The 27,813-nt window shown below is 40.8% G+C and overlaps 1 protein-coding gene across 5 annotated transcripts in view; it reads right to left on the minus strand.

Annotated features, from left to right (window-relative positions):
* Window positions 1-830: 830 nt before the first annotated feature.
* Window positions 831-27,813, minus strand: part of PPARA (peroxisome proliferator activated receptor alpha) — a 36,613-nt gene continuing 9,630 nt past the window's right edge. For 2 of the 5 annotated variants that reach the window (XM_039570318.1, XM_010410219.4), the window contains 6 exons: window positions 17,686-17,930; window positions 15,672-15,832; window positions 14,177-14,315; window positions 11,553-11,755; window positions 8,250-8,697; window positions 831-8,073 (listed from right to left, as the gene is read on the minus strand). In XM_039570318.1, the coding sequence (XP_039426252.1) occupies window positions 7,826-8,073; window positions 8,250-8,697; window positions 11,553-11,755; window positions 14,177-14,315; window positions 15,672-15,832; window positions 17,686-17,893 (1,407 nt within the window). In that variant the 5' untranslated portion in view covers window positions 17,894-17,930 and the 3' untranslated portion in view covers window positions 831-7,825. Of the gene's footprint in view, window positions 8,074-8,249; window positions 8,698-11,552; window positions 11,756-14,176; window positions 14,316-15,671; window positions 15,833-17,685; window positions 17,931-20,023; window positions 20,181-20,319; window positions 20,446-27,813 lie in introns of those variants that run through there. The other 3 variants (XM_019292451.3, XM_019292452.3, XM_039570319.1) reach the window with 3 other exon arrangements.

A 27,813-nucleotide genomic window follows, 5' to 3' on the forward strand; every position in this document is an offset into this window, starting at 1 on the left:
TGGTAGGTGAAGAAAAGCCAGCAAGCACCACAGAGGGACAGCAGATGTGTTCTGGCATCTCTGGTCTCTGCTTTAGAGAAAGGAGACTGCCCTACATGCCACTTGGTATTTCCTGGAATGACAATGGATTATTATCTGTGCCCAGCTGTTAAAACTTACGTATTCCACATTCTTGTATTCCCACTGAACATGAGCATTATGGTCTTAGTATCATCATATTTTGGTATATATGTGATTTCACAGCTTGAATGCTACCATCCCCAACCTTTCCTGCTCTTCGTGGATGCACAGCCTTTACAGGTTGTTTTCATTGGGGTCTCCAAGTACTTTCTGCTGCTCAGCATCAGGTCTTCCATGCTCCTGAGCAAAGCTGATGAAGAAACCTTTTTCCTGTGCTGTAATTTTCACTTCAGCACTCTCTTACCAGTTTAAAATATCCCCAGATTCTGGAAGGAAAGCAGCTACCTGTGACATAATTCCCCAGCTGATTTAATTGAAGTCGTGCTCATTGAATTAGTCAGTGCTGCACTTCACACAGAAGTGCACTCATTGTTGAATGCCACAGATGTCTCAAACCAGCCATACAACCCATGAGGATATGAAAGATCACAGCTGGATGGTAGGTCAGCACCAAACTTTGGTAATATATATAGATAAATGTATATGCAACGTCTCTGAGTATGTTACACACCCACTCCTGCTTCAAAAGGTGTCTAACAGTACATGGGGAAGCATCAGCACGTTAAGATGCTTCAAGTACACTGCCTTTTGAATGTCACATTGCAGTGAGTTCCTCTCCTGGAGATGAAAGATCAGCACAAGTCATTAAATTCACTTTTAAAAATACTTTATTTTTTTAAAACCATTAAGGCAAAACCGTGTTTCAGATTAAGTTGGTTTACATTCAGTCTGAAAGGATTAAAGCACATAGGTTCCTACCAGTCTCTATACAAACACTGTGAATTCAACCTCTTATTTTTAAAGAAGGTGGAAAAAAATCAGAATGTAAAAAAGAAAAAATGTTTAGTTCAAGTTTTTTCATCCTAAATCAGTAGGCTGGTAACATTTGAGAATGCATCATTGTATGGAGCTAGATGTAACTTTTACATTCACAAGTGCAAGACACACTGTCTTTCCTAAAAATCCCTGCGAGACCAGGGCTTCCATTCGTCCTTGGAAGTGTCATTTGCATTGTTCTAACAGGAAGAAACTTGGAAACTTGGCTTGAATTAGTGGTTCTTACTGGGAAACAAGCATTCCATGAGAATTAGGTTTGACTACTCCTTGCAAGAAATGTCTGCTCATTCTACATTCTGTATTTACTGTAGTAAAATGTACCCAAAACCTCCTAAAAACAGGTGACTGGAAACAATAAGCTGTTTTGTTTTCTCTTTAATATTGATATCTTGATTTAATGAAACACTTGTTAGCTCTATTGATTAGGGTTTGGCAACATTAACAACACCGTGCTTTTCTTGTGTCCTACCAGGTAACAGACCATTTAAGACGTGAGGAAGGGCTTCAACATCCCGGTGCACTTAAGCTGTGGTGCTGATTCCTAGAGAAAATTCTGAGCAATTGTTTGTAAGAGCAGTGGAACAGCAGGAGCCACACAGGAGGCAGCTCCCCCGATAAGCTGCTCAACCAGACTTTGTCAAACCACTCTGAAAGGGGGTTCTGGAGCACATCCATAGCATTGAAACGTTCGTTAGATTTGTTACTACTAAAGAATAACTAAACCATGCATGTTCCTGCTCTGCCGAAGGGCCAAGGCACTGTGACTCCATGGAGAGAGCTGCTGTGTGTGTGGTGATGAGCCATGTGAGCCCCAGGATGGGCCAGGGTGGGCAGGAGCGGCTGTTTGCATGCAAGCCACCCGCAGGAGGGGTGGTGACCTGCTCCCGCTCTGCAGCACATCCCACGCAGGCTTCCTGGTGACACTGCACTCCCACACTCCTGGAGTACAACACAGGACTGGTGTGCCACCGGGACTTCAGTGGCTCAGGATTTTCCCATCCTGCCAATCTGGGTTTTTTTAAGTGTAAAGAATGCCATGAAACTCCTGGCATTGAGCATAAGGCTGGTGTCTTTACCATGATTATGGTACCTGCATATCCAACCTGAGAAAATACACCAAAATACTGTGAAACTACTTCAAGTACCTCATGCTTGATCTTGCAGTCCTTATTTAAGGTCCAGCCTGTAATCAGATCAGTCTCTTGTGCATGCTGCCTATCCCCTGGCCAGAGGCAGCTCATCTGAAATTGAGGTCCTTGCAACAGGAATCTTGTTTCGAAACATCCACAGCAATTGAATCCGACAAGATTGACTGACGCAATAAAGGAGCTCAAGAAAAAAACCATCCCAGCTTAAAAAGCTGTGAGCACAACAGTGAAAAGAAAGGAGGAAACAGCCTTCCTTAGGGTGGGCTCAGTTACACACTGGGTTTGTGTCGTGTGAAGTGACAGTGTAAAGGAAGTGGCTGCAGGTTAGCACAGGGAAATCCACCAGAGCTTTTACAAACATGACACAAACACCTTAGGAGACAACATACCTGTGTGGTGATGAAGTGATGAAGTGAAAATGCCAAGTTGCAGCAATTTGAGGAAATAAAATGTTGTCTGTTACAAATAAAAAGCAGTAAGTACAAATGATTGCCAGAACATTTGTAATAGATTGTGCTTGTGATAGCTGCTGTGTTTGGTGATTCACACAGCAAAATAAAAGGTAGATACCTTTGAAAGGTACCTTTGTCCCTATATCAGATTTCCTTAGCAGGATGCTGTAGGCACAGACTGTCACACCTGCATGCACCAAACACAGAATCCCTATGAGCAGACTCTGAATTCAGTTCTATTTAAAATCCCACAGGAACCCTCCTGCAGGGAAGCCAATAATGCCGTTTCAACATTTTGTTTTGCACTGCCAAATCATGTTTGAAATACATCTATAAAAGCAGCAGCTTGCCCTCAGGGCAGGTGGCAAGGAATAATCCTGAGTACATGTTGTTATTCCCAGTGAGCCACAAGTCAGTTCCTCAGAAAACACCAGCACTGGTGCATGAACCAAATGCAGCTTCTTTTCAGCTCTTTTCAAAGGAAAACGAGCTACCATGCTGCAAAACAAAGATGAACTCAGTTCTATGCACTATCTTTCATACTGGTGAACTTGAGTTAAAAACTCGATTTTGGGATTGCAGCTATTCCTCAACTAGACTTGCTTTTATTAAAATTAAATAAAAGGAAGTCTGTGTTCCATGTGAAAATATATTTTAAAGTTTTGTTATAACTGTCAACACCAAACACTGATAACTTTGAAGAATTTGTGATAGTTCTTCACAAATGATACAGCAATAAAGACCAGACAGGAATAAATAGCAATTTGTCTTTGACATCAGCCCCTTCATCCTTAGCTCATAAAAGTAAATACTTCCACACTGTACAAAGGGTTCACAGGATAAAGTATGTAACAAATATTTAAATTAAATAATTTACACATTTTTCTTTAAGCACCTCTGTAATTAATTTAGTGAAAGCTTATACCTTGCAATTATATTCTTGTATTTTATAAATTGAAACATAAAGAAATAGTATTACATTAAATTTTAAAAATCCCACAACACATAACATAACAATACCAATAATCTTAGCTCAAACCCACATATAATTTAAATCTCCAGTAAAGCTGATTAAACCAAGATACAAAAATTATATGCAACCAATTATCAGGAAAGCACTTGGGACATAAGCAAGCACCAGATACCACACTCCACCTTACATTCAAACACTTCCTAAAGGACGAGGGGGTTCTGAGAGGGACCATTATTTGTAAGACCTTATGCTTAAACAGTACCACAACAGCTGCAACTGCATTTGTCAAATGCAGTTGCAGGTTTTCAACTAAGTCACAGGGAGCTTTTCAGGACAGACTGAAACTGTTCCTCTGCAGCCACAGTGGGATTTTCCCCAGCTGCTCTGCCTCAGATGGGGCCTAAGTTTGTCCAGGCTTTCCACCAGAAGTAAGAAGGAAATTCAAACTCAATCGTATGTGACCCAGCTCTCGTGATGAATAAATCTCCCCAAGTTTCAGCAGTTTGAATAAACAAACAAATGTTTAGATGCTTATTATAAGCTCTTTGATGTGCAGCCTTGTGCCAGCTCTCTCATGAGAAGGGGCTTAGTGCAACTGCTGGTATTTCCGAGATCTGCACGGGGCAGGAATAATGCACAACTCTGCTCTCTGGCAGCACTTCAGCTCTGCAGCAGCTGCTGGAACCAACGCACAAAGGCACATGGAAATGGCAATTAATACCAAATATGGTTTCTTTAAATGCGACCAAAGATGCAGTTTTCTGTAAGTAGAAACTTTCCTATCAGGTCTCAGTTTGTGTTTAAAGCAAAAGCGGGATCTGAAATTTAAAAAGGTACAAAGTAACTATTTTTTTCAATGGCAGCTTTAAAGGAAGTATTTGAGGAGAGAAGAACGAACATCAGATTTCCCTAATACTTGGCACAAAACCTTCCTTTTTCCCCCCCCTTCCCCTTTGACAAAAAGTACCCAGGGCACCACAATAAATAAATAAATAATTTCCCCCAAACAATGCTCAAAAATGAGTAATCTGTAGGTTTGCTGAAAACTTAAGTAATTCATACTATTGTTTCCCAGGATATTTCTCTATCCATCTGCTGTCTCTTGCCTTAAGCTGTTTGTGGTGCCTGGTTGCTAACCAGAGTTCTTCCATGCTATGACAGTAAAATGAGTTCAAAAATCAGATCCAAACTGTACCTGATGAGCCAGCAAATCTTTAATACTGTTTTAATCTCAAAATCTGATCTCTTTACTTCCCTCCATATGTTTTAAAGTATTAGTTTATCTGCACACAGGGGAGATGCTGAAATAATAGATCAGAAATAGATCTGAGATTAGTTTGGCTTCCAAATTTTTAAAAAATGGGCACAAACTGAGTAATTTTAAAATCTCCTTGGCCAAAGTGGGCTGTAGTCACCTCCTGAAGGAGCAAATGCAATTCCTTAAAAGCGTAATGTAGAAATGAGAAATTCTTTTGCCCATTAATTCTCGGTAAGGGAATTGTCTGCCCTGTGCCACTCTTAAGTGACTGTGGGAATGTGCATGGGGCAGCAGTGCGGGCAGTGGAATCCATCCAGAATTTTAGGATGTGTTAACATCTTGTTCATATTTCTGTAATTCAGAGATGTGTTCTCTTATTTTTTTTCCCCTCATTAAGGGTCTGCAATTTAATTTAAAACAGAAATCAAACTTTCAATGTCCAAGGAAGTAGTCAAAAATTGCTTGCTGGTTTTCAAATAACAAAAAAATTATGCACTTTTCTCATGCTAATAACAGGACCTTGTTACAAGCAGCTGCTAAAACAGCTAAATGTTATGTCTTTTACTGAATTACTCTATTTGCAATTCTTTATAGCTTTGCTGGGAACTTAGGCATTTATTATTTAATTTTCCATGTTTTTAAGTGTTCCCAAAGTGTTTTAGCCACTTTTGAGAACAAGAGCAGGAGAAATAGTTGTGCACACTGACTGTGTCTTATTTTCCTGAGAACCTACAGTACACCTAGACTATGGAATGCAAATTTGAAATTTGCCCTTTGCAAAAATCTGAGCTTTGGGGGGAAAAAAAGTCAGGTTATTCTTTTTTTTTAGAAGATAAACTAACAGTTGGCTCCTACAGCTTCAGAACACCATCCCAGAATGGCTGATATTTTGACAACTTTTTGTGTCAGCAGTATTGCAGATTAGTTATTTCCACGGCCTAAACCCCACAGCTCCTCAATGAAACAAGGTTGGCTGGGAGAATAAAGCAGCAGCATTCCTAAAATCCTCTCTTTGTTTCTGAGGGCACACTGTGTGCTGCTCTGGGACACAGAAGGCAGCCCATTTCTCATCTGAGGGTTCTTGGCAAGACCAGCATTCCTCTCTGCGTGTTCTTCCTGCTGGCAACAGGGAAGGGGAGGAAGTTTTGTGCACATGCAGTTACTGTTTCTGTCCTGCCCTAGATGCTCACCAAATTTGAGGCCTGTGCTTCAATATTTTACACTAAATATATCTATATTTATCTGTAACTTCTTCCACAATCATTGCCCAGATAAACCCCAAGCTGCCTTTAAACCTGCAATTTTTCCAGTGTCCAGCTGTGCCTGTGGGCCTGGACAGAAACATGCATTGCCACTGAAATAGGAATGACAGTGTGATGTTCTCACTTCATCACTCAATCCTTGCAGTGAAGATTCTGGTGTCTTCAAATGTGCTACAATAAAACAAGTACAAAGTGCCCTCCTGTGCCACTGAAAGCTTAACTGTAGTGAAAATGCTGGGACTGACTCCTGAGACCTTGGTGTTGTGAAACAGAAAGAAAATTAGGAGGTAATAATGTGAAGTTACCATATCAAAGAAACAAAAAGAAAGAGAAACAGTAGAGTGCCTTGCATGCAGCTGGCACTTCTGGGCAACTCTCTGAGAAAAGAGCCCATGAAGTGGCCAAGTCAGGAAGCCATTTCCTTATAGCTTATTTTGCATCAGGAGTCGAGCAAGTGCTTTTGTAAAAATCACTTTACTCCTAGGAACACAATAAACTTACTCTCAATTGTGCTGCCTTTCATACTACAACACAGCCTGACACCTACAAACACTGTTCTTGGTATTATTGTCACCTTACCCACAAGGACAAAATCTGGTGAAAACAAGTACCAAGTACTTCCATCAGGCAAGGCCTAAGAAGGAATAGAAAGAAATGTATCCAAGTGGGTAAAAAATGAAGCCATGTATCCATCAGAAAAGTAAACAGGTCCAAACAACCATACTGCCAAGACACTTTAAGGAAGCAGGTGCCTTTCCTATCCAATCATTCCTTTGGAGTCAGCTATCACTGCAGTAAAGTGCAGTACCACTGCTGGGAAGTTAAAATTCCTTTTTTATCTGGGGTAGTATCAGATTTTTCAGTCTCTCCAAAACTCTTGCTGATTAAAAATAGTATTTTTATGTCAAAACTGCATCCTGAGCTATTACAAGTTCTACAAAACACAGGGTATATATTTTTCATCAGTGATATTTTCCCATTTCCTTAAAAGACTTTTGAAACAAAAGGGTTCCATCAGTTTATCGTATTTACTTTTCAAGAAAGACCTGTTGGAGCATCTCTGCTGTGTTTTAGATAACTCTTCAGATTTTGTTCAATTTCATAAGAGAAACATCTTTTAAACATGCTAACCCTAAGTATGCCAACTATGTGAAGCTGTACATAATTTCATGGAATTAAAGCAGCAATGGATCAAAGATCTTTCCAATTTTTTAGAAGTGTATGGACAGTAATATCCAGCCATTTGCTACATCTAGACTGAGTGCTGTAAGAAAAAGCATTAGCTGGTTCTCAGTAATTACCATTAGGCAAAGTGCATCATCTTTCTGATTGTGCAGATACCTGGAAGGAAGGTGCTGAATTTGTTATATTAATACTAAAATGACTAAGCCAAGAGGAAATACAATTTTGTTCACTTCTGTTACTTAACATTCTGATTTATTATACAAATAAGTATTCCTTACCAATCTTCAAATTTCCAAATAAAAGAACCATTGTAAGACACTTCATTGAGCACTCAGACCAGTATTTTCCTGCAGCACTTTTGAAAAAGAAGACAAAAGATCCCAAACCAAAAGAAGTGTAACACTCCAGTTCCCCAGTTTTAGATTTTTCCTGCTCTGGGCTGAGTGAACAGCACGTAACTGTGCAAGTAGTTTTGCTCCCATCTGTATTTCTCTGTCTTTAAATATTGTGGAAAAAAATACTAAAAATCCTTAATACATATCCCTGTAGATTTCCTGTAGTAAAGGGTGTAAATGTGCATCAGATTCAGTCTTCTTGATTATCTGAACAAGCTGAGCGTGCTCTGTGACAAGCTGTCGGAGGTCAGCCATTTTTTGGAGAAGTTTTGGGAAGAGGAAGGTGTCATCAGGATGGTTGGTTTGCAAGTGAAGTTTCAGTACATGCACAATGCTCTCCTGCATTTTTTCAATGTGTCCTACATTTACAAGACCAGGACGATCTGTTCTCAAAACAAGCAAAAGAATACATGTCATAATTTTATAATGATTCCTCAAAGTGTAGTTAGTGGTAGAACTGAATCTTCCAGAGGACAGAAGCCTTTCCATTAAAATTATTAATTCATGAGAGGGAAATATTAAAATTTACTACTTTAGAGCACAAATATGTAATGCTTACCTCCACAGCAAATAATGGCAGCAACAAAAAGGGATATATCACTATCATCCAAATCCAGTGCATTGAATTTCATTGCAAAATCAAATTTTGGCTCCATTATATCACAGAATGGCTTTCTCAGGCTTTTCAGGAACTCCCGGGTGATAAATCCGTTCCCATAGGCCACCAGCATCCCATCCTTGTTCATCACAGAGGCCAACATGGCAAATATGGCTTCATACACCCCGTACTTCAATAGTGTCACCTGATCGTTCAAATCAAGGTTGGAGAAGCCAGGGATGGATTTGGCAAATTCCGTGAGTTCTGTGACAGTCTCCACAGACGTACACTGGCAGCAGTGGAAGATTCGAACTTCTGCTTCCTTGTTCTGAATCCCATTGGCTACCAGTTTTGCCACCAGGGTCTTCTCTGCCATACATAAGGTATCCATATCATGTATAACAAATGGCTACAGAGAAAAAAACCCACCAGTTCAGTCACAAAATAATGGTTATTTATAATTTTCTTCCTAAAGAATAAGAATTCTGACAAACTTTAACTTCCATGCTAATCAGTCCTCAACGATCAGTAAACCCCGTGTTCTTTTATATTTCTCATCAAGACAAACACTGTATGATGGAACTACAAACTGCAATACCTAACAAGTCTGCTCTGCAAACAGCAATGCAAATAGTCAAACATAAAGATGTATAGCATATCTTTAGTTTCGTTTTATCTAACAGTTACAGTGAAGCTCCAGCACTCCTGTGCTTGGTGTGCACGTATCCATCTCAGAGCTGGTCCCAGAGGGTTCACAAAAGACTTGTATTACCTTCTCCACAAGTCCAGGTTTTTCTGCCTACACTCCTATCCATTCCTAAACTAACTACACTTGATGCACATCATGATTCTTTCCTGAAGTACCCTAGGGGGAATACAGACAGTCATTTCAATACAGGGCAGCATATTTGCATAAGAATGTGAACCCTGCACTACTCTTGTGTTTTATTATCAGATTTTCATAGACAATGTCCCAATTGTCCCAACTTTCTAGCTGCAGTTGGTGCTGAGCCATCTGTACAGAGAATCCCACTAGAATTCCAAACACAAAATTTGGTCTTTTCCATAATCCCCTTTGTTTCGAAAGGTACATGCTTTACAAACAGATGAGCCACTCTCTTAAAACATTATATCAAAAGCAGCATTCGGACTTTCTTACAAACAATCAGAACTCAAAAATATTTTGACACATATCTGCAGAGCAACAACCAAAACAAAGTACAATCCACTGAAGAAAAACAACAAACCCCAGTGCTTCCCAGCCTAGCAAAGTCACAACAACTGACCTTGAACAGAAATTTAGTTCCATACGCACCAAGCACGTTCCCTGTGCTCTTTTGCTCATCTCAGACTAAATACCATGGGGAACACATAGTGTTCTGTCAGGAACTCATAGGATTCACTTGTTTCTTCCAGAAAACTGTCCAACAGGTTAGTTTCCTATGGCTGTCCATTTTTAAATGTTTATGGCTACTGCACATTCCATCTCACTCCAGCACAGTTACACAGAGTAGAACTTTCCATGGGAAGGTGGATATGAATGGAAAGTGGCAAAGCAAGAAACACAACACATCTCTAAACCTTTATAGATGTACACTATCTCATACGCTTTTTTTTTTTAATTTAACATCATTTCAGTATGCAGAAAAGAGATATGGCTATGAACTTGGGAGCAAAATTAAAAAATGACACCTTCTCATTGTGAAAAATGCTCATTCATTCTGAAATTAATTGTAGTGGTACCAAAAACTAGGATTCACTGAAATCAGCTGTTAATGCACAGTTCAGAAAAGGTGGGTTGCAAAAAACCCCTTCTTTTAGAATTTGTTTTTCTGCTGAAAAGTCAAAAGAAAATGAAAATGTTTGTTTTCTTAAGAGATGATGAAATAGCCTAAAACCACTTTGCTCTTCCCTGCATATGGAAAAAATTGGAAGCAGCCTGTTTGTAACATCCTAGGGCTGATTCTTCATTAATTTTTATGTGCACGGACATTTTTATGTGCACGCGGAGACGGGCGTGCTGGTCACTGTCCTGTGGCTGTGGCCACACACATTCAAATACAAGAACTGGGATGCAGTGCTCTAGGATCCATCCCTGCATGTGTGACACATGTTGTGGCTTATGGTTCTGACACAGGGTAACAAGCACAAAAAAGGATTTTCTGCAGAAGCCCAATCAGTGAGGAGCTAAAGGCGGTATTTACTGTAGGCTCATGTCAGCCTGTGCCCCTAAAACGTTTAAGCCTGTGCCTAATTTTACACACCTCTTCAATGCAATGAAGAAGACTGGGATAATTCATGTGTCTCTCTTCTAACGCAGAAAGCTGTAGGCTTGGCTAGACTAAACTAGTCTAATAAATAATTATATGCCAAATTCCATAATGTAGAAGACAGCTTGCTTACAATTTTGGTAACACTCATCCCCACACTTACATGGCTTTCATTATGGCGTATGTAAAATTTCTTCCCTGCAAATTTTTACTGAAATTAAAGTTGCTGATAAAATAAGATACTTATCTTTTACATAAAAGTAACAAAAATCACATCAGAGCTTATATAAATATGCATAAAGTGAAACAAGTGAGTCCTTACACCGATTATACTCTCCCATGTGCTACCAAACAAAAAGCAGTTGATCAAATTAAGTAGACCTTGGCTAAATTACCCTGAAAGAAAAATAACTTCTACAGCATATGTGTCTTCACAACCTTGCTTGCTTCTGCCTTTCAAAGGAACCATACAGAAAAGACCAGGAAGGCTGGGTGAGGAAATGGCCAGCACTGTAAACAAAAAATTACTAACTCAAGTTTTCTTTCCCCTCCTGCTATAAATATTATTCTGATTGAAATAAAAGCCATGCAGAGCGCCTGTACACCCTACAAGATAAGATAATAGCACTTATCCTGGCATTTGTGACAGAAAAATTTTTTTTTTTCACTGTCATAATAGGAAATTAATTTTGAACCATTCTCCCCATATCAAGAGGTATTCACATTCAGATATCACTTCATTTTTGATTAAGAACAATAATTTAAGGCTATGAGTTTCCACTTACAAGGTGATCACCTGATTTTCCTAAAGCTTCTTGCTTCTGATAGTGGTTAAAAGCAACCGTATTTACTACAGATATTCTCTTTGAATATTTCACGTCTGTATTACCACGATATTTATTTTCTAAAAGATTTGCTAAAGAGTCTACCAAATTATTACAGTCACCTTATGTACCTGTCAGCTTTATTTTCAAGTAACAGAAGAAGTACTTACTGGATTGTTGTTGGTTTTCCCGGCAAGGATGATTCTGGCTTTAACCTTGTTCATATTGAAGTTTTTCAGGTAGGCATCATGAATTCTTTTGGCAAGTGATTTAAGATCTGCCATTTCTGAATCTTCTACATAATTTTCACCTGTTAGAATTTCTGCTTTGAGCTTGGCCTTCTCAGACCTTGGCATTCGTCCAAAACGTATTGCTGATGGGAAGACATAATTGAAAACAAACACAAATTATACCAGAACTTAAGCCTTTTACCGTTGCTGATAAGAGCAGTAGATTTTTCTGTCTAGAAAACCTGAGGTAGAGGTGAAGAAATCTCCTCCTTCCCAACACAGTCAGTGACTACTATGCTAAACTGAAGGAAATCAGGTGTTTCAGAACACAAACTGCTATTTGCAGTGAGCTACAACACATTCCTTTTTCCTTCTACATTACCTAAATAGTTCTATTTTGTTTTCTCCTTATTGAGTTCTACAGCTCCCAGTGTGAAACTTGAAGTCCACCTTGAGAACTCTTAAAACACTGAGTAAACTCATGACAGGAGCTCGGCAGAAAGCACACACAGGAGCTGGAGAGCTGCAGTGGAGTCCCACTGCTGGCTCAGAACCTGCGGGGGCATTCTTTATTCAACACACCTGTACTGCCAGTGGGAACCCCAGCCCAAAGTCCTGCATTTACAGCTCGAAGGCTATAGGCAACAAAACCTCTACACCCAGCACTCCATACTGCTTTCTCAATAGACTAACCCTTCAAGACTGGAGATGAGAACAGTTTGAATATCCAACCTAATCATTATGATATTCTTCTGAGAGGCAGAAGATGCAAGTCTGAAACACCTCTGGGTATGGAGGTCTCCTGGTTTTTGGGCAAGTGGTCTTGCCATTCATGGGCACATCCACATCCTTCTTAAGTTTCAGTTTCAAGCGAAGCCAGCCCCATTTTATCCTCGGGAGGCGAGCAAGGGTTTGAGATGGCTCATACAGTGAGTTACTTGTACCACATTTCAGCATCCAACCGGTGAGGACAGGACCTCACTGCCTACACTGAGCAATTCAGGGAATGAACAGCATCAGCCCTTCACCATGCCCAAGGGATCTTCTCATGACATAAGGAGGTGACTCTAAGCATGATCTGAAATACAGCTGTGGACTTCAATGGAAGTCCAACAAGGAAAGCCTGTTTGGAATCTGCGTTAGGTGCTTCCTTCCCCTTTAGGGTGGGTGGTCACACCAACCTGTTGAAAAAGTGGAAGAATACCTGCTCTAAACTGAAACTTAGTTTTAAGATCATGGGTGTAAATTTAGTTGTAGCTCTTTTCCTGAGAAATATTGCCAGCAAGTTAGCAGTCATCCCTTTTCCCTGCTGCCTCCCACATGTTTGCTGCAATAAAACTGTGGCTACTCCCTTCAACTGGAGTACAGATGGCCACAGAGATTTTAGTAGGCTGAAACAGCTTCACATGGATGTCAGTTCCTGCCAACCAGCACGGCTCCCGGCTCAGCTCCCAACCTGAGATGTCACTTTGTTGTCCAACACACTTTTTGAGGATGGCTATCCCCAGTCTTGCAGAGATTACCAACCCTCTCCCAATGGACCTCAATCTCAGTCAAGGCTCACCACAAGGGAGCCAGGCTTCTCCAGAACCAGAAAGTCAACTCTCACAATGCCTCCTGATGGGACTCTAGACTACAATGTCACAAGTGGCTTCCCCAATCATATTCCCACCCCACCTATCCTGACTGAATAGTTTCCTTAGGAAGTTTGTCTCCTAACCCACAGCTTTTCACCTAGCCCAGCATTTTTACCTACTTTCACATTGCACCGGCCCCCAAGTTCAGCCTGGACAATATCAGAGCCAAGCAGGGAAAGCAAACGACTGTCATCTGGCCAAGTGAGATGTGCTTTCTCATGGCTTGGCCTCTCCCTCTTCACCCATGTTGCTCAGCAAGCCACGTCCTGCACAGAGAACTGCCTCGTGGGTTGAAATTGGTCTGTAAGCCACAAGCTTGCCACCCTTATCTTAAATCAATAGCACAAACAACAACATAACTTTTAAACTGGACCTCTAAATGCTCTGAATTTTTACCATTCTGTTTAACAAACAACCTACCAGATTCCTGTTGCACAGTCAGCACACACCTTTGCCCTCCCTCCCCACTTTCTGAACCCTCTGCCCAAGAGCTGTTGCACTGTAACCTGGAAAATAATGAAGGCTGCTTTCCTACAGATTTCTATCCTGCGTCACTCCCCCTCACAATGAAGCGGTTGTTCTCCTCCTACTCCTCTACAAAACCCTTGATCAGAATTCCTCCAGTATTGAAATCTGTTTCAATGGGAGTACTGGTGCCAAAGTTCTGGGGTGAATAAAGCAAATAAATGAACATTAATATGGACAAACTGACACATAGCACAACTGTGTAAAGCTCCTAACAGCGCATCTGGCAGCTCTGTATCAACCACATGAACCCATCAGGGAAACTGGTGTCCCCTGCAGCGATCTATTTCTGTAGAAAACCTGAGGTTCAATTCATGTGTATGAGTAAAAACACTATCCAAGTGCCTGCCTCCAGCACCAGACCTGGGTAGGAACAAACAAATTAAGGGCACTCTTACCTACCATTATGTGACATTCCAACTGAAAGGCACTTTTGGAAACGACAGTATTGGCACTTATTACGATTTTTTTTCTGAATTTTGCAGTTGCGATCACATTTATCATAGATGAGTTTTAAACGAATTGTTCTTCTAAAAAAGCCCTACAAAAAGTTGGAAAAAAACAATATGTAATGTTAATGAATGTTGACTACTAAGCTTCAATCATACAGGTAATTTTTTTTTTCTTTTACTGTTTATTGATGTCACTAGCAGAACAATACACAAAGTATAACCTGTCCAAAAGTACAAATCCATGCACTGATGTGTCCGAGGGCATGCATAGAATGGAGAACACAAAAGGAGGAAATAGCTCTCAACCCTCTTTCTTGGAAGAGAGCCAAGAACCTAAAGAACCTGAGCAGACTTGTGCTTAAGGATGAAGCAAAGCAATCATATATTGCTTTTGTACGCATTCCCTCAGCACCCCTGTTAGAAGTACCCCTCATCTTTCATCCAGTGTAAATCACACATGCAGAATTAACCCATCCTTCCTTCACCCAGCAGATGTGAGGGGTATGAGAACACAGCAGGGTCTGCAGAAGAGCCAAGGACACAACGCTGAGCATTGCAGAACAGCCTCTACCTCAATGCTCTTTCCACGATGTCTCCAGTCTGCAATGCAAGGTTGGTCACACACTGCCCAACCACAGGGTCAGCAAACCCAGAGCCATTGCAACATTTTGTGTCGCATCACAGAGCAACATGTCATTTAGGCTGTGGGACACACCTGGCTAGGAACTGGTTCCCCATCTCTAATAGGTATTCTGCATTGTTCCATAGGATTTACATTCAAATGATCATACTGACATGGTGCATGGAAGACAAATGTACTCAAAGACCATTATTTCTCTCCTGTTACCTTCTAATACAGAAAAAAGATGGAAATCTAAAAACATTCGAGGGAAAAGAAAAGAATCTTATACTTCATGGATCATATCATCCCAAAAATTATGCATTACTGATAAAAGTAATTTGCTCCAGAGACAAACCCTGGCCCAAAACTACCAGAGGTACAATACTAAGGGATTCAGGCAGCACGGGGTGGAGGTGAGAAATTCGGGATTTGTTACTGTTGTAACAGCAATGTGGCATACTCCTCCCAGCCAAACTCCCAACACAAATAAAACACTAGTGGAGCAAGAAGGCTTTGATTTTTTTTTTTTTTTTAGTCACAGTTTAGTGTATTGCTTTAGTATTTCACTAACAACATCCAGAAAAGCAGCATTAAAATTATCATTGTGAATTGCTCCTGCTTGATGAAGGTCTGGTATTGAGTTATGGTATGTAAGGACGACTTATTTCAGAAAAAAGACCACAGATAGGTTTATTATTTGAATAATTGTAATGGCTAGAACTATAGTAATTAAACATTTATGTACCAAATGTTTATCTTCAGATATTACACCATAAATAAAGCAACATGATTTAGGTTCTTAAGAAGAAAATTATGACTGTACCTTACAACCTTCACAAGCATGTACTCCGTAATGGTAGCCTGAGGCTTTATCCCCACAAATTCTACATTCAATGTTTAATGTTCCACTGGGTGATTCATCTATGCTACCTGGAGCTGTGGCAAAATTAATGGATGAAGGACTGGATGCTGGTGAAAGGGTGTCTGAAAAAAAAGAAACACTTCATAAATACTAAATTATCAAGATTGATACAATTTCTATACTAAAACCACACAAAAAATTTTATTCTAAAAAATAATCTTGAGTTAATAGTCCTTAAGTGAACTAACAATTAGACCATAAGTCTTTGAAAAATAATTCATATTTCCAGTGCAAACACACACAAAATACAGGGTGTACCTTGCTAATTTTGATGAGACATAGGATGTGAAGAAGGAAAAGGCCTTACTGAAGTGACTCTGGCAACAAGAACTAGATGTGTGACAATAGACCCAATAAAAACACACCACACCAATGTTCTTTGCAGAAAGGTCGTGAACAGCTCATCTTGGCTCTCCATCTCTTGTGCTGCAGGGATGAGCAGGGGATCTCTTTTTGCAGTACCACAGAAACACATTCCTACCTCACACAGATTCACTTCAGATACACATAAGGACCCCTGACCTTTGAAAAGCTACTCATAATTTTAAATGACAATCTAAACTGAGGCCTGAAAAGCAGATGGACGAGTCCTGCACATCAGTAGAAGGGCTGAACAGGTGTTAAAAGGAAGGTAACACAAATGCCTGCTTCTAAAATAGTCTAGCTCAGATATTTTGTGGGTTTTTTATAATGGGCAAAGCATTTCTGAATTGTACAATGAAGTAAACTCGCCAGATGTGCCACCAGCTGATGAACACATTACAAAACTAACACATTCCAACCTTAATTATTTCAATTAATATTTCTACCTCGTTTGAGGAAAACATTTTCTGAGGCCAGAATTTCTTTTATCTTCCATCTTGCAACTTGCACCACAAGACTTCAGCAAATTAATGGGTGTGTTATTTTAACAGACAGATTAAGAAACACTCATGAATGTAGGTCAGCAAGTATTATGTTGGAAAAAACCTTGGCACAGAACTCAGAGTCTGCATTGCCAGCGCTGCCAAGCCCACAGGCATCAGAATCATCAAGAACAGCCTAAACCCCAGGATTTTATGAAAGTGTGATTTCATTTTACTTGCCTTATGGAATTTGAGCCTTTTAAGTTTACACTTTGCATGTTCTCTAACCACAAAACCAGTATGTTTTGCAATGAGCACTGAATACTCCATGAGAAGGTGACAGTAGAAGCTGATCTAAATTACTGTAGGCCTTGTACACACCTGCACTCAAATAATTGTAAAACCTCCTGCCTCTGAAGGACCACGTTATAAACAAATATGCACATAAAGCACGTCATAACCTCTCCAGTACAAGGCAGCTCTTTGATGAGAAGGTCTGCAACCAAAAGGGAACAAGTCATAGTTCTAGAAACGTTCCTATGGTCAATAGTGCCAGGAGGCAGCTCTCCCCATTTCCTTCAAAACCCACACTGTTCATTTCAACTGCCTCCAGTTCTATTATTCCAAGGTGAAATAGGGATCACAGGCTGGGAATTGATTTAAAGTAAGAACCCCCAAAACAAAACATATGCAAACCAACAAAAAGTTAATAGGTTAATAGTAAACTACTTCAAACGGCTCTACTGCTAAAAGACTTGCAAACACCCAGATTCAATACGAAAACATTACTGAGATCACCAGTGTCCCACATCACTGCAATGATTCCCATTCTGATCTCCCAAACAAAGCCTCTGACTAAAGCCTATGTAACTTTATGTTACAGTCATTCTTCAGTGACATTTATTTAATGTATTAAATTTAGCCTTAAGTAGTTTAAAACCATGCCATAATCAGCTTATATATTTCTAGTGTGACTTCATCATAAACAATAAATATTGCATTAAAGAAGTTTTTTATTTCTACCATTCTATTTATAAAAGAAAGTTTTATGTTAAACCAAACTCTCTTACCTGTTATAACTGAGCCATCAGATCCTGGGCCATTTCCCAGTGATTGGAATTCTGTTAAACTTAAAGCTCCAGAACTATCATCACCTAGAGACTGGGACAGGTCTTGAATGTTCTCCATACCCTGTAGGAACTCTCCAGATAAAGGGCTGTCTATATCCTCCTCCTCCAAGGGAGTAAGGGGATAGAGCTGGTTTTCAGTATCCACCATTTTGATCAAGTAGAGCAGTCACTTAAACTTCTTTTTACTGGAATAAAGAATAATTCTTTTAAAAATCAGATATTTAAAAAAAATACTTGAACCAGTTGCAGCACACTGAATACAGGATTTCTAATCCAAAGGTAAAATATTATACAACATTCTGTTGCTCTGGAAGCTTTATGCAACATGAATCATCAAAAGCACAGGGTGAGGAAAACTCCCAAAAAGACTTCAAGATGAGTGAAAGTTATGACAAGATCAATCTGTAGATTGTTGTTTTCTCTCCATTGCTTAGATAAGTGTTTCTACAGAAGGCATTATCCACTTCCCAGCTAAACTTATAACAAACATCAATATACTACTCACTCGAGTAGGAAAAATAAATGAGATGCTGTCACTATTACTAACTTGCCATCTCATTCTACAAAAGCCATTGGCACAGATCTATTTGCCCAATTTCTTTGGAACAGGATAGTTTTAACTAAAAAAGGAAAAGAAGTTCTACATCACATAGTCTCCTACATATTCTTGCTTGCTGCACTAAGCATGGGAATTGATGCGTGATTTCCAACACCGGTTTCAGACAACAGGTACGTTACTGTATCAACTGTGCTGGTGGGTGAGAGCTAGACATGCAGCATGGATAAGCCCAGTAACACCTGGAACTAACTGTGCTGTTTGCTCTTAGTTACCGGTCCACGTCCCTGACATAACCAGAACATACTCAAACTCAGAAATGAGAAATCCCTTTTATGTATCTGTGAAAACAAATTCCTATCCCTGCGATGTATCTATTTTGTGATGGGGGAAAAGTATAAAGAAACCTCCAGGAATCTGAAGGAGACTACCAAATTTGTCTCCCTAAGGAGCCATCAGGAAAAAGAAGAGAGGAATGGCAGAGCGTATGATTGGCACCGCTCCTCCAGTTGCTCTCCATGAAGTTCTCCTGCGTTAAACCAGTTGTTCACAGCCCACAAACGTTGTATTTCCTCTGCAGACGCTCAGCAGAGCTATCCTGGGGAGGCTCTAGTAGGCACTGGGCTTCTTCTACCCAGTGTTCCCTACTGAATCATATACATCTCTCCAAGTATGACTTCTTCATCCAGCACAAGTATTTTTCAAAGATTAAGTGAACACTGAAGTCTACCTTCAACCAAAATAGGCATTATCTGACAGGAAAGCAAAGGAAAGGCTTGCGAGCTGACCTCCGAACATGGCAACAGCTGCCTGGTATGGCCCAAATTGCACCACACTTTTCCACATTTACAATCCATATGTAAAATTCAGCAGCTTTTTTTAGCTAAATTTCTGCAAAAACAACCTAATAGCTAGTGAAACATAAATGGAGTGCTTCTTGTTTTAACTATTAAATTACATACCCTTTTGTACTTTCAAACACTACAAGTAAATTACAGCTGCTTAATCATTAGAGTTCTTGTCAATGATTAACTGGTACTTCAGCAAGCATGAAGACAACACAACAATTTCTGAAGACTGTCAAAATATACTAACATTCACAATACTCATAATTAATTTTTTTTATAAGCACAGAAAATCTTTAAGTAACATGGCTATTATTTATGCAGTAAACTGCCTTCTGGCTTCTCTGTGTTCTGTGCATGTTTATGCATGCATGTTTCACGTGCATATGCTTTCACTGGCAGGTTTCACATAATATGCATTGATCCTTGCTTGAATGAAAAAAGGCTTCTAAAATAAAAAGGGTAATGAGTATGAAGATCATTTAATATTCACAGAGAGTATTTTGCTTTACAAAAAGCCCTGTACATGTTACAACAGTGGATGTAGTAGCTGCAGCATGATGATTCCACTCAAAGACCTGTGTCTTCTAAGTATTTACAAAAATTCTGTGCCACAAAAACATTTGCAGAGGATTTTCTCAGTTTCCCATACAATACTTTAGTCTCCATAACTCCTTTCCTACCCCCAAGTACCAACACACACAAACTGAAAACAGGAGAATAGAACACAGAAAAATAAGGACACAATTTCATGTAATTATGGTTTTAAGGTTAAACAGGTTTTACTCTCTCACATCCTGTTACCTCTGAAATACGTCTCTTTTCACAAGGAGTCCTTTCCTACCATCTCACTGTGAATACCCACTGAGTAACTTACCTATAAACCTGAAACCGGTCCCAAAGAAATCAGTCAGATTATTAAAGAAAAATACTTCAACATGCAACTATCAGTTATTTGCTCCATTTTTGGAAAGGAATGGAGGGATACTAAACCTCCAGCCCTTCCACATTTAATACTTGCCACACCAGGGATAATCCCTGTAAGGAAACAGGTTTCTGAGATGCAAAGATCTCTGGGAAGCAGTAACAAAGTCTGAACTTACTGCATAAACAAATTGATGGTGTAAAGGGCTTGCTTGCAAATACCAGGGTTAAAGTTGAAACAATCATTACCTCGAGGTCATTTTGAGAATGCTGGGGCTGAAAACAGCACATGTAAAACTCGTGATTGAAGTTTTAGAATACTTCAGTGGATAGGAAGAGCCTTGAGTATGTAAGCTGCAGAATAGTTCCAACATCCTGATTCAACACAAAAAAAGAACGGGAAATAAGATTTGGTACCTAAAGTGTGACACTCAGACTCTGCCTGGGAAAGGATGCTTATTTTCTCCTCTATCACGTGACAAAAATTCTGTGCCACAAAAACATTTGCAGAGGATTTTCTCAGTTTCCCATACTATTCTAAATTTTTAAAAGCATTAAGAACAAGAGAGAGAACAATTTCTATGCACGTGATGAAAAATTTTCATAAGCCACTCCTTCATCAAGACTGCCAGTTGCACACCTCCTCTCCAAAAAAACCCACTGTTGGGTTTTAGGAGTTCTGGATTTTTTTTCTGTTAAAGGAATTTCCCCCATATGTGTTGCTAGGGGGACAAATTACTGGGTACTTCAGAAAAACAAAAGAGCTAGCCATTGGGGGAGGGGTGCATCTGGCTACTCTTTCGTTTCACCTGGGTGTGTGGGCAGTCAGTTCCTGGTGTTTGGATGGAGAGGGAGGCTGCTTTCTTGGGCTGCTTTTCCTTCTGCCACAGAAACCCCGGGATCCCAAGCCCACCTTCCCTGTCCCACTGGGAGCCGGGCTGTGGCTGCCCTGCCCCCGCTGTTGCTTCGAGCCTTCGCTGCATTGTAGCCCTGCTCGCCCTGCCTGCCCAGACCTCCAGGGGGTTCCCACCGCAGCTCTGCAGTTTAAATACATCTCGTCTGCCACCCAGGATTTGTGCTCGTCCCTGCCATTCCAGCCTGCTGTTCCAGCCTGCTGTTCCTGAGAGTCCGGCTGGACACCGGGATCGGCTGCCCAGGGGTTTGTGAAGCCTTTGTTCCATCCCTTCCTGGATCCCAGGGCACCGGTGCCGCGTGCTCCCCGAGCTCGCTCCGGAGCGCCCCCTGCAGCCGCGGGGAACCATCGCACCTGCCCTGCTCACCGGGAGCCGCCAGCGCCCCTGCCGGCTGCGAGCGGAACTGCACCCGAGGGGAAAGGGCCTGACAGCCGAGACGGATGGACTGGGTTTGTGATTGTTTGCTGTTACTGCCATAGTTATTGCTGCTTGTTTGACTGGTTATACACATACAGATATATAATAGTAAAGAACTGTTATTCCTATTTCCCATATCTTTGCCTAAAAGCCCCTTGATTTCAAAATTATAATAACTCGGAGGGAAGGGGGTTGCATCTGCCATTCCAAGGGAGGCTTCTGCCTTCCTTAGCAGACACCTGTCTTTCAAACCAAGACACCAGGTGATCCATGATTGTGAGACATGCGCTGCGATCAAGCAGGCCAAGCGGGTGAAGCCCCTGTGGTACGGTGGGCGATGGTCCAAATACAAGTATGGGGAGGCCTGGCAGATTGATTACATCACACTGCCTCAAACCCGCCAAGGCAAGCGCTACGTGCTCACAATGGTAGAAGCCACCACTGGGTGGCTGGAGACCTACCCTGTGCCTCATGCTACTGCCCGGAACACCATCCTGGGCCTTGAAAAGCAAGTCCTTTGGAGGCATGGTACCCCTGAGAGAATTGAGTCTGACAATGGGACTCATTTCAAGAACAGCCTTATAAACACCTGGGCTAGAGAACATGGCATAGAGTGGGTGTACCACATCCCTTACTATGCACCAGCAGCTGGGAAGGTTGAGCGGTGTAATGGACTGCTTAAAACCACCTTGAAGGCACTGGGTGAGGGAACTTTCAAAAACTGGGAGGTGCATTTAGCAAGAGCCACCTGGTTAGTTAACACCTGAGGCTCCACCAGCCGAGCAGGCCCTGCCCAATCCGAACCCCTACAAACAACAGATGGGGATAAGGTTCCAGTGGTGCACATGAGAGGTATGCTTGGAAAACCTGTTTGGGTTAATTCTGCCTTGAGCAAAGACAGACACATCCGTGGGGTTGTCTTTGCTCAGGGACCAGGTTGCACCTGGTGGGTGATGCAAAGGGATGGAGAGACCCGATGCTTACCTCAAGAGGACCTTGTTTTAGGGTGAACTACCCATGGCTCTGTACTTGTATCAGTATCTGCATGTATATATGTCTATAATTCAGGTGATGCATGTATTTATATGGTTAAAAAAGTTAAGTTTCATGTAACATGTTAGTATAGGAAAAATTCGGGGTAGATAATGTTGGGGTTTTAGGAGTTCTCCTGGGTTTTTTTTCTGTTAAAAGAATTTTCCCCATACGTGTTGCTAGGGGGACAAATTTAAGAAAAACAAAAGAGCTAGCCATTGGGGGAGGGGTGCATCTGGCTACTCTTTCGTTTCACCTGGGTGTGTGGGCAGTCAGTTCCTGGTGTTCGGATGGAGAGGGAGGCTGCTTTCTTGGGCTGCTTTTCCTTCTGCCACAGAAACCCCGGGATCCCAAGCCCACCTTCCCTGCCCCACTGGGAGCCGGGCTGTGGCTGCCCTGCCCCCGCTGTTGCTTCGAGCCTTCGCTGCATTGTAGCCCTGCTCGCCCTGCCTGCCCAGACCTCCAGGGGGTTCCCACCACAGCTCCGCAGTTTAAATACATCTCGTCTGCCACCCAGGATTTGTGCTCATCCCTGCCGTTCCAGCCTGCTGTTCCAGCCTGCTGTTCCTGAGAGTCCGGCTGGACACCGGGATCGGCTGCCCAGGGGTTTGTGAAGCTCCTTTGTTCCATCCCTTCCCGGGATCCCAGGGCACCGGTGCCGCGTGCTCCCCGAGCTCGCTCCGGAGCGCCCCCTGCAGCCGCGGGGGAACCATCGCACCTGCCCTGCTCACCGGGAGCCGCCAGCGCCCCTGCCGGCTGCGAGCGGAACTGCACCCGAGGGGAAAGGGCCCGACAGCCGAGAAGGCTGGCATTGGGTTTGTGTTTGCTGTTACTGCCATAGTTATTGCTGCTTGTTTGACTGGTTATACACATACAGATATATAATAGTAAAGAACTGTTATTCCTATTTCCCATATATTTGCCTAAAAGCCCCTTAATTTCAAAATTATAATAACTCGGAGGGAACGGGGGTCACATCTGCCATTCCAAGGGAGGCTCCTGCCTTCCTTAGCAGACACCTGTCTTTCAAACCATGACACCCACCCAGAAAAAATTCATATTTCTTCCCTTTACTCAGCCATACTCCAACATACCATATGCAACTTGTATATATCCTTGCTTTTAAAAGAAATCAGAATTCACATACCCTAATTTTGAAAATTGATAGCACAGCTATAAAGTTAGGATCTTAAAAGTCATGTAAGGAAAAATTCTATGCAACCTTGATTCCAGTTCTCTTCCCAGCCCCATGGCAGGGGAGTGAGCAAGTGGGGCTTGGTTGCCTCCTGGGGTTAAGCCATGACAAAGCGGTACAAACAACATAGGAATGTTTTTTTTGTTTTCTATTACTCAGCCAAACTCAAGGAGAAGTTACTGAGCTCAGAAGCTGCGTTTCTTTGGTCCCCAGATTTTCTGTCCCACTGGATTTTAAATGACATTGGCTAGTGTATATTACAGGTTGATGTCTCTGAACAGGACCACTCACCCTCCTTTTAAATGTGACCTTCCTGCTTTAAACTATTCAGCTGCTTTCTAGACCTTCAAGATTATATATCCGCAATCTCCTCCAATGCTTTCTTTTGCTTATTAAACACATTTATTATACACTAAATAGTTTTAAAAATTGTTTGTTTTGCCAAGATTACTGTTTAAGAAATAACTAGTAACAGGACAGCAACAAAAGTATTCAGGAGATAATAAAAGTATTTATTTCAAATATCATACCCTCTCACTTTCACACAACAGATGCAGTTACTAATAGAGAAAAAACTACAAAGCAGAAATTAATTTTCAGCAAACAGAAATAAGAGAAGTAATTCATCTCACCTAACGTCAAACAGCTCACTTAACATGTCTGGGTTGAGTGAAGCTCAATGGAATTTGCAGAGCCATGACTGATCTTTGTGGCCATGATTACACACTAAAAACATGATACTTTTCAATCCGACCACTTCTCTGATCCAGTTCATTGCAAAGCCTTACAAATATTAGTGCTGGCTCAATGGAGAGAGCAGAAGTAAGCAGTTGGAAGACAGATACACATGCTGCATGGCTAAAAAATAACTGCATGTACAGCCTGAATCTCCTCTGTAGAATCCAGTGACTGTATGGACTGGCTGGGTCTGCAAACCAGGCACTTGCACTGCCTGAAGTGAAGAAGCCAATGCGTCTTTGGTCTTCTGTGAGAGGTGAAAACTGCTTTACAGATCAGACAGCACCTCTATTAGGTTAAGGGGTATTACCATCTTTCAGCAGGGCCATGGAACTCTCATGCAGGCTGCTATGTGCACATCCCACAGATACTCACCTTCCAGCAGTAAAACTGCCACTGAAATCCAGTAAATGGAAGATACAGGCATTTACTCTGAGTTGACACAACATGCTCCAATAAATAAATAACAAAAATGAAATTAAAGTTCCAATGCTGGAAACTCAAGCTGAGAGTAAAATCTAGCTCAAAGAAAGACTTCTGCTGCTTGTAAAGAATAAAACAGCATCCTAGCATCAAGTGGCTTTCTAATGGAGAATTTTAAATTCAACAAGCCCCTCAAGATGCTGGTAACTAGGAACTCCGTTCAGAACACTTTATACTTACAATGATTTCATATTAGACCAGAAAATAGATTTTACCATATTTCCTCCACACCATTAGACTAGTCAGCCTCTAGCAGACAGCTCAGCTTCAGATGTAAAGAAAGACAGCTCCTGGTTATCGGCGCAGTAAGATCTGAAGCCTGTGTTTAAAGAAGCCCCTGCAATCCCTTTAACAACAGAAGCCAGATTTGGTTTCATCAGCAATGGGACAGGAAGGTTTTGCAACCTTTGCCTCCAGGCTCCAAAGACAAGACTTACAGGTCTATCATCTCAAGTTTACACCTATCTTCAATCATGCTTGCTTTCTTCCACATAAATGGATATATCAAACATGGCATTACTCAAATTTGCATCAAGGTCCTTCTGATAAAAGGAAAATCCCATATTGTAAAGAGGGGAGATTGAGTTGTTGTTTGAACTGCCTTCAAGCTCAAATAGGTTCAAGTCTGCATAGAATACCAACATGACTTTGAGATTTTTTGGTTGTTGCTTTTTTTTTCTTCTCCTCTAAATGTGAGTTTTCATATCCAAAAAGTAAATGCTTTGGAGGTTTCTGTAATCTGGAATAGGAAGACTTGACTTTTCTGTCTAGTAACTGAAACTAAAGTCAAAAATAGCTGTATGTCAAAGTAAAGCTTTCTTTTAAATCTGTGTCTGCTGAATCCTTTAAAGAACTGTCTACTCAGGACTTCAGTATAAGTCAATAGTAATATAAATTAACAAACTATATACTATACTTAGGGTTATTGAAAAACCTATAATTTTCTCCCTCACTTTACTGTTTTCTTCAATAAGTGTTTTTGGAGGGATCTTTGTTGCTTTGAGTTGTTTGTTTGTTTGTGGGGCTTTGGGGATTTTTTTTTTTTTTTTTGGTTGGTTGCTTTGCATATTTTGAGTTCCTAGGTTTTTGTATTTTTTTAACTATATTATAACCCAGTCTGAAATTTAGATGGTTCCAAACTCAAGCAAGCACTGCCAAAGACTCAAGTGAAAAACTTTATGTTAAGAAAGTCTTTTGTCTTGCTTCAACATTTACAGTCCAGATACATAGAAGGCCTAAAAAGCTCTCAATTTGTAATGCTGTCTGTTTCTGTTTTTATAGTCAAACTGACTACCTATATCTAGTCTAATCTATAGAATCAAGATACTATTGTTAACATGGCTTTACAAAAATCAGCGTGGAAGGCAGTATGAAGGAAGATTATTCAATTTATTACATTAGTTGTTAATGCACTTAAAGCAAATATTCATATTGGAGTTCATAGTATCCAGTATTTTTGAGGCACAACCACTGAAGAAAGTATATTTTATTAAAAAGAGATTCAAAAGGACAATAAGAATTTATTTTCTGCAAGAAACTAAGCCATGGCAACATCTTAGTAAACACTATGTTCTAGAGTAGTCTGTGTTCTCTGCCATGTGCTGCCTTTCAGGTTCACTGCAGTTCCACCAATACTGCTCACAGCTCACCAGAATTTCGAATGAAAACCCCACTCCATTGTTACATTTACAACTTTACACTTGCAATACACTCCCTCTTTTTCCTTTCCTCTCCCAAATGAAACCCTAAGTTTTGCTCTTTAACCAATCCATTTCACTGTCAGTATCTCTTCAAGTCACTGTCCACTCCAATTATTCAATGCTTGAGGAGGATTCAAAAGACTATGTGTTAATCACAACAGCCATAGCAGTTTGTGCTTCAAAGTTCTACGAGTTCTAAAGCCTTTGTGAAAACACCTGGTAGGCAATGAAGCTGACAGAACATACTGCCACACATGCTGGGTGTGTGTGCTGAACACTGACACGTGGAGACCACAACTGCTGAGAAATGGAGATCTGGTGCATCATTTAAGAGGCTGTTCCCTCTGCATGTTCATCAAAAGCTGAGGTTTGATTTATGATTGATATTTGAACCAAGGAGAGGTCACATTCAGACAAACATGACATACATGTATTTGCTATTTGATCCAAGAGCCAAGGTCACGTTCACACAAACGTGTCATCTGAGTATTTGATTTATTTTTATTACCCCGTTGATGAACTTAAAGTTCTTTTACTTTCCTCATGTGTCCCAAAAACTCCTTACCCATTTATTCAGTGTGTCCTAAAAACTCCTTGCCCATTTACCTGGAAGTTGCCAGGTTTTCTAAGTTTTGCGATCCTGTACAAATGTCTGATGAGCTAATTATATAAGCCAAGATATTACAGTTAGTAACAGATATTACAGTTAGATTAACAGTTAGAGACACCTTAATTTCAGAGATCAGAGCTCAGATTGAGGCTAAATCTGGTTGCATGGTACGGCCAGAATTAAGAGAATTAAGAAAAAGGAACGAACTAAAAATCCCGCAAAAACTATCTTATGAACTGCATGCACAGATTAGATGACCTAAGCCATTGTCAGGGGCTTTTTTCTAAAGTTATTATGTAAAAGTAGTTTGAGTGGTGAAGTCAAAGTTGATTACAACATGTACAGCATTTTCCAACAGCCCACACATTTGCCCCAACATGCAACTGGGAACCAGATCCTTAAGTCTAAATTGGGACGCTGCAATTGTTTCCTTATACATGTGATTACTGCATCTCAGATTATGAAAAGCGCCTGCTCAACAATTTTCTAACTATACCCAGATATTCTACAGAGACCTCATTTGTTGAAGGATACAGGTATCTGAGGGTAACAGGCAAATAGAAATTGCATTTTAGAGTGGTGACTAAATTATTATCTCCAATATAATCAATTTCTGAAGTAAATAAAATGTAAGCCCCTTGCTAAGTCTCCTGC

Source organism: Corvus cornix, chromosome 1A, assembly GCF_000738735.6.
Source record: "Corvus cornix cornix isolate S_Up_H32 chromosome 1A, ASM73873v5, whole genome shotgun sequence".
In the NCBI taxonomy this organism is placed as follows: domain Eukaryota; kingdom Metazoa; phylum Chordata; class Aves; order Passeriformes; family Corvidae; genus Corvus; species Corvus cornix.